The sequence below is a fragment of the Oryza glaberrima genome, chromosome 5 (genome assembly GCF_000147395.1).
Source record: "Oryza glaberrima chromosome 5, OglaRS2, whole genome shotgun sequence".
In the NCBI taxonomy this organism is placed as follows: Eukaryota; Viridiplantae; Streptophyta; class Magnoliopsida; order Poales; family Poaceae; genus Oryza; species Oryza glaberrima.
The window spans coordinates 5151805-5157626 of NC_068330.1; the positions used below are offsets into that span (position 1 = coordinate 5151805).

At 42.0% G+C, this 5822-nt stretch overlaps 2 protein-coding genes across 4 annotated transcripts; both read left to right on the forward strand.

Annotated features, from left to right (window-relative positions):
* Window positions 1–900: 900 nt before the first annotated feature.
* On the forward strand, window positions 901–2318 carry LOC127775119 (uncharacterized). The gene has a single exon (XM_052301427.1). It carries the CDS (start codon window positions 1471–1473, stop codon window positions 2107–2109), a length of 639 nt encoding a protein of 212 aa, XP_052157387.1. The 5' UTR covers window positions 901–1470; the 3' UTR covers window positions 2110–2318.
* Window positions 2319–3042: 724 nt separating this feature from the next.
* On the forward strand, window positions 3043–5822 carry LOC127775120 (uncharacterized). 3 transcript variants are annotated; one of them, XM_052301431.1, is made up of 5 exons: window positions 3043–3126; window positions 3885–4228; window positions 4432–4584; window positions 4979–5167; window positions 5270–5822. In XM_052301431.1, exons 2-5 carry the CDS (start codon window positions 4123–4125, stop codon window positions 5404–5406), a joined length of 585 nt encoding a protein of 194 aa, XP_052157391.1. In that variant the 5' UTR covers window positions 3043–3126; window positions 3885–4122; the 3' UTR covers window positions 5407–5822. The 3 variants fall into 3 exon arrangements, with proteins under 3 accessions (XP_052157391.1, XP_052157389.1, XP_052157388.1); XM_052301429.1 differs by having other exon boundaries at window positions 3046–3126; window positions 3833–4228; XM_052301428.1 differs by lacking the exon at window positions 3043–3126 and having other exon boundaries at window positions 3133–4228.

Genomic DNA, 5822 nt, shown 5'->3' on the forward strand with positions numbered 1-5822 from the left:
CCACTTTCAGATGGTTTTGGTCCCATGTCAAAATTCCTACCGAGCTATTGGGAATCTGCAAAATAAGTCATGTACCTCATCCAGTCTGAATCTGATTTGAGTTTTGGGCCTTATAATTGCGTCATGGGCTTAGCCCATAGGGGTGTGCGCCCTAGGACAACCTTAGGACGTCCCTAATAATATTTATTCAGTAACCGTCATTGTTTGGAGTGGAGTTTTGCTTAGATTAATCTGTCAAGAACAGTTTCGCCGCTAGATCGGTTTGTGAAACCCCAAATTCGAGTGCTTAATCATTCATATGCAATTGTTTTGCAATCTATGTTATTCTTGCTTGTGTTCTTCGATTCGCATGCAGGGATTAGCCTTCTCGGCGAGGTCAACCGGGTTTCGGCACGGTTGATAAACAGAGACGTGGTGTTGCGATTGTGGGGCTCAAGAGCGTGTTCGTTCAAAAGCCGAATCAAGTTGTGTCTCGACTCCGCCCAAATCGACTATTTATCAATACCTATCGAAAGATCGGGACCTAACATCCTCATCAGCCACTTCACCCGTTTGCCGGCTTCGCCCGCACATCACCCCGCCTGCTCCGCTCCACCTCCTAGCGAAGTGGCGAGTTGGCATGGGAGAGAGAAGACGGGAATGTGATGGTGACATGTGGGACCATGTGGGCCCCACTATCTATTATTATTTTGTATGTGTAACTGACATGTAGGTTCTATGGTTTTAATTACTTTTTCCAGGTTAAATTGCCATCTAAGCGCTACGTCAATGCCATGTGATACGAAAACTTAGTCAAAAGGAGCCACTTAGTCGTTACATCAGCCAAAACCAGGTCATGTCGGGTCCCTTGTCACCCGGCCCGGCTAACCCGGCCCAAAGGAGCCCAAAGTCTCCCACCACATTGATCCCTCCGCCGCTGTCGTCCACCGCATTCCACTACCCTCACCCCATCTTCGATCACCTTCCGCCTCCCGGATTCTCCGGACACCGGCGACCACTTCCCACCGGCGTATTTTTCCTCCTGCGGCCGCTGGAGCTCGCTCCGTGTCCCGAGGTACGGCATTCTGTCGGATCTCACCGTGAACAAAGTAAAATAATCGATCAACTTTTCGTGGATCTATTCTCGTTCGTACGAGGTAGTAATGTTTTAGGGTTATTCACTTGTTTTGTTTCCCTCGGCTATTGTTGTTATCTTTCGGATGCGTTGCAACTAGCCTCCACTCTACAATTTTCGCAACGGCAAGCTCGTCTTCTTCTTCACTCTTGGAAAATTTTTACTAGCTTATGTTCAATGTGCCAGGCCAGGGTTCAGAATCTCTCCTTCAAGCTATACCTCCACTTGTTTGTAATCCGGGCTTCTTCCATTACATTGATTTTACTAATGTAATGATTCTCTTTTCTAAAATGTAAGGCATGAGCTCTGTCGATCAGTTAAGAAGGAAATGTAAAGGCTTTTAGGAGAGGTAGAAAATGACTGAAATGGAAGACGGTATATCTGATGTTGAGATAGAGGAGCTGGGTAACTCAATGAAGGATAAACTGAAAAAATACATGTCATTGGATACTGTGCATGCTGATGGATCTGAGTTCTGCTTGATTCCAAGAATCCATGAGCATATCCGTATGATAGACAGAGATTCTTATGAACCACTAATTTTGTCGATTGGCCCATATCACAATGGGTCTTCAGCACTTTCTTTCATGGAGAGAAAAAAATGGAACTGCTTGGACTATATCCTTAAGTTAAACTGTCAAAAAGATCTGAAAGATTACTTGACCATCATAAACAGACTAGAAAAACGAGCAAGGTCATGCTATTCTGGAGATATTAAAATGAATAAGAGAAAGTTCTTGCAGACTCTCTTGCTTGATGGATGCTTTGTACTTGTCTCTCTAAGTCAATACAATGAATTTTTGTGGCCTGATTCCCTCAGATATATACCTTCTCCTTCGAATGACAAAACATTTGAGGGAGCTTTGAGTTTTGGGGATCATCAGAAAGTAACTGGGAGAAATGAAAGTCAACAAGTAAACAAGGGGAAGCAGAGTGCGATGAAGAGCACTCAATTGGATCATGACAGGCACTATGGAAGAATATTCAATCTCTGATATTGAGTTATCTTCGGAAATCAGTGGCCAGTATCAGGACCCCAGCCAGCAGATTGGACAGTGGTATGACATGTTTGTTCACATGACTTGCTCCTGTTAGAGAACCAAATTTCACTTTTTGTAATTCAGGGAATACACGAGATAGTTGTTTCAAAACTTGCAAGTAAATTGACAACTACTACTGCACTAAGAAGGAGTATTGTTCAATGCATTGAACAGTTTGTACCATGTTATCCAAAAGCAATAAGAGAATCCAATCGTCCAAAAGATTTTGATCATTTGTTACACTTATGTCATATGTACGTCAGACCCAGTCCAAACCAGGATGAGCATCATGGTCATACGGGGCACCACATTCGTCATTTTCTTCAGCTAGGTTGGGATTATCTACATCTTACTTACAAGCAGGAGGCAGCTAATTTAGGTTCGTCGCAGAATGGTCATTTTCCATATCGGTGGCGCCGGGCATCGCAGTATCATGAAGCTGGCATTGAATTTAGGAGGAGAGCATATAGCGAGTCCAATCGCCATTCTCTCCTGGATATAAAGCTCAGAGATGCTGTCTTGGAAATTCCATTTTTGCTTGTGGATGAAAGCACCAGCTTTCTTTTTAGGAACTTTGTAGCGCTGGAGCAAACATGTCCAAAAGTAGGAAACGGTGTTACTGCCTATGTTATTTTCATGGCTAAGCTTATGAACATGCCTGATGATGTAGCACTGTTGGCTAGAAAGGGGATCATTGCCCACCATTTGCGCACTGACAGAGATGTATCGCAGCTCTTTTACGAAGCTGACGAAAGGTGTGGTATTTGATTTCTATGGGAATTATTACCTCATGCCCCTGTCTTTAGCCTTGGAGGCACATTACCAGAATCGTCTGCACAGGTGGATTGCATGGTTGAAGCACAACCATCTTAGTAACCCTTGGCTGGCCGTGGCAGGGTTGGCTGGTGTTATCGTGCTTTTCTGCACTGTTGCACAGACTGTCCTTACTGTCTTGTCTTATGTTGATCCCAGGTAAATACTCAGTGGCCAACAGTCTGTCTGACTCAAAGATTACAGGTAAAATTAGATATACCTGGTACCATGTCTTATTTATATCCACTTGAGTTCCAACAGAAGGAATAAGGCCTGGAACAGACTTTTCTTAACTTGTGTATTCTATCCGTAGGACATGGGATAAAAGGTCTGCTTTAACTCAGTAGTTGCAATTACCATCAAGAATCAGTTCTCCTAAATGTGGAGAAACACAAACACACATTCCCCTTTCTTGACAACACATGGAAACTGTGTTGGTAGTTTTTGAGACACTAAATAAAATCTGCACACTTGGAGGAAACATGAATGCACTTTCAAGAGTGCAACTACTCTACAATGTGACCATGTGATCTATGATGCTTCGGTATGTCCAGATTCAAGAATGTTCACCTTGATTAGTTTTCGTTTATGAGGCTACTTCTGTCAGAAATGTTGAACATTTTGTTATTTAAAGTAGCAATTTTAAATATTCTTAATTTTTTTTCTAGACTAAGAGCTTTCCTCTTTATTAACCAAGTGAATTACTATCGATATGCTGTCATTGCAGCAAGAATGCTGGCACCTGAAACAGGCACGTGCTACAGTGATAGTTTTGTGCATAAAATTTGCAGCTACGTTAGCTATCTGTTTTATAGACAACTTAAATTGAAGAGGATGTCAGACTCAGCTCTTGGATTTCATTCAGGGAATCATGGTTGTTGCTCTCTCTGAATGTTGACTGCCCTCAATCTCCACAGATTGACAGGTTCCTATCCTGGGAGTCAGTCTCTTCTATCGTTGTTTCATCAATCTATTCAGTTCCTTCTTGATTCCACAAGGTGCTTTTGACAAGGAAGGGTATCCTGAGCTGCTTCACTTTCATGCATTCAATTTAGTGAATCCATTTGGTGCCTATAGCCAGGTTAGTGAATAGCTACCCAGATACACTTCTTTGAAACATGAATCCAATGAGAAGTTGTATATCTCAGCCATGGAATGGCCTGTGATAATTTAAACAAAATATTTCTATGCTTTCTTTCCCTCCTAGAAGACCAGAGGGACACATCACACATAAGATGGCTGCCACAGATCAACTGCCCAGGTATGCATGATATGTGGTCTTACCTCAGCCCCACAGTTATCGTAAAAAACAATTTTTACATGCTGTTTTTTCATATTACAACCCCCATTCTTCTTTTGAGTGAAATATCTCCATTCGGCTTAACTTGATGTTTTTAAAATAACTTTTTATGGTCTTCAAGATGCAACTTCAGCCATTACCTTCCTTTTTTCTTAAACACGCAGGAGATCTGCATATTTTTATATTAAGAAGAAAGAAAAGCCATAACCTTCCTTACCTTGGTGAAACTGGAGAGAACTTTCCAGACTGGGTTACTGCACTCGTCCACGATGGGGCTCAACATCCTGATATGCCCTCTGATAACTGGTGCTATGCAGGTAGAACCGCATCTCATCAGGCCAGTCCACAAAATCTTATTCTGAATTTCCAATTGAAGTCCTAGAAACCATCGCAATAATTTTCTTGTTTTCCAAACGCACGTATCCATATACTTTCTATGCTTTTCTTTTTATTTCTTGTTTGTTTTCCTAGGTTTTGATTTCCCATATTTCAAACAGGGCCTATTATGACATGTTGGGAAATTAGGGAGCTATTGCTCTATGGCCCCAGCTTGAGATTTTGATTCTCGTTCCCCACATGCTGCATGATGTTCATTTAATGCTAAACAATTCATTGCTCGTTGGGACATGGAAATGGGGCTTCTCCTTTACCAATTCAATGACATTAAGCTACCACCTAGGTAACAAGTTCTATTGGGTATAAATTGTGCAGAAGAACAACTCCCAGCACTCATAGCAACAATGAAGAACACAGTCGCTCTCGTCTTGGCAGTGTTGTTTCTACTCATTGCTGATCTGATGATCGCTTCTGCTCTTGGGAGAGATGTTCTAGACCTCCCGGAGGACAGCAATATCAGTAAGCGTCACATAAAAAGGAGCCATTCTGGATCTAGCATGAACGGTACGTCAATTCATAGAGACTTGCTTACGGCTTGCCCAACCTGCGTTGTTCTGTTTTGCTAAATTATGTTCCCTGTGCAAACGTACTTTGCCTCTTTCTCAGGACAGAAGCCCGGTTTCTCAGAAGACAAGGGCTTTGTTCTTCTGAAACCGACTACTCGTCCTATTTATCTTCCACCTTGCGCTTCAACGGCCTCGCTACACCCAAGCAGGGGCACCAAGAGAGAGAAGCTTTGTTAAAGAGAGCCAATTAAAAGTAAAATAGTGCCATGCCTTCTGAAAAAAATATACTGCTGTCTGATTCGGTGATTCGGAAATAAAGGTTGTGTCGGTGTGGATCTTATGATTGCTATTTTTCGTATGAAGCTGCACCCTGATAACACATCCGTTCCAAAATATAGCTACTAGAACTAGATTTGGCACCATAGTATACGCTAAACAAGTATGTATTATCTGTATACGTTTCTTTGTATTATGTAAGTACATTTCCAATAAGAACCTATTTAGTTTAGGGGACACTCAACAGGCGTGTATTATCTAAAAGAACAGGTGTGTGCATGGTATGACTTTCTGTGTTAGGAGACACGGTGTTTTTGTGATGTGTATGTGTATTGTTGCATGTCTTCCATGTCATGAGAAAAAAAGAATGCTACTCT

Bases quoted from the DNA above. Each gene is read 5' to 3' on its own strand.
- LOC127775119 (XM_052301427.1), top strand. From the start codon at position 1,471: ATGACTGAAATGGAAGACGGTATATCTGATGTTGAGATAGAGGAGCTG.
- LOC127775120 (XM_052301431.1), top strand. From the start codon at position 4,123: ATGGCCTGTGATAATTTAAACAAAATATTTCTATGCTTTCTTTCCCTC. The intron at 4,229-4,431 runs GTATGCATGATA...TTAAACACGCAG, and splicing joins GCCACAGATCAACTGCCCAG to GAGATCTGCATATTTTTATA. The intron at 5,168-5,269 runs GTACGTCAATTC...CCTCTTTCTCAG, and splicing joins TTCTGGATCTAGCATGAACG to GACAGAAGCCCGGTTTCTCA.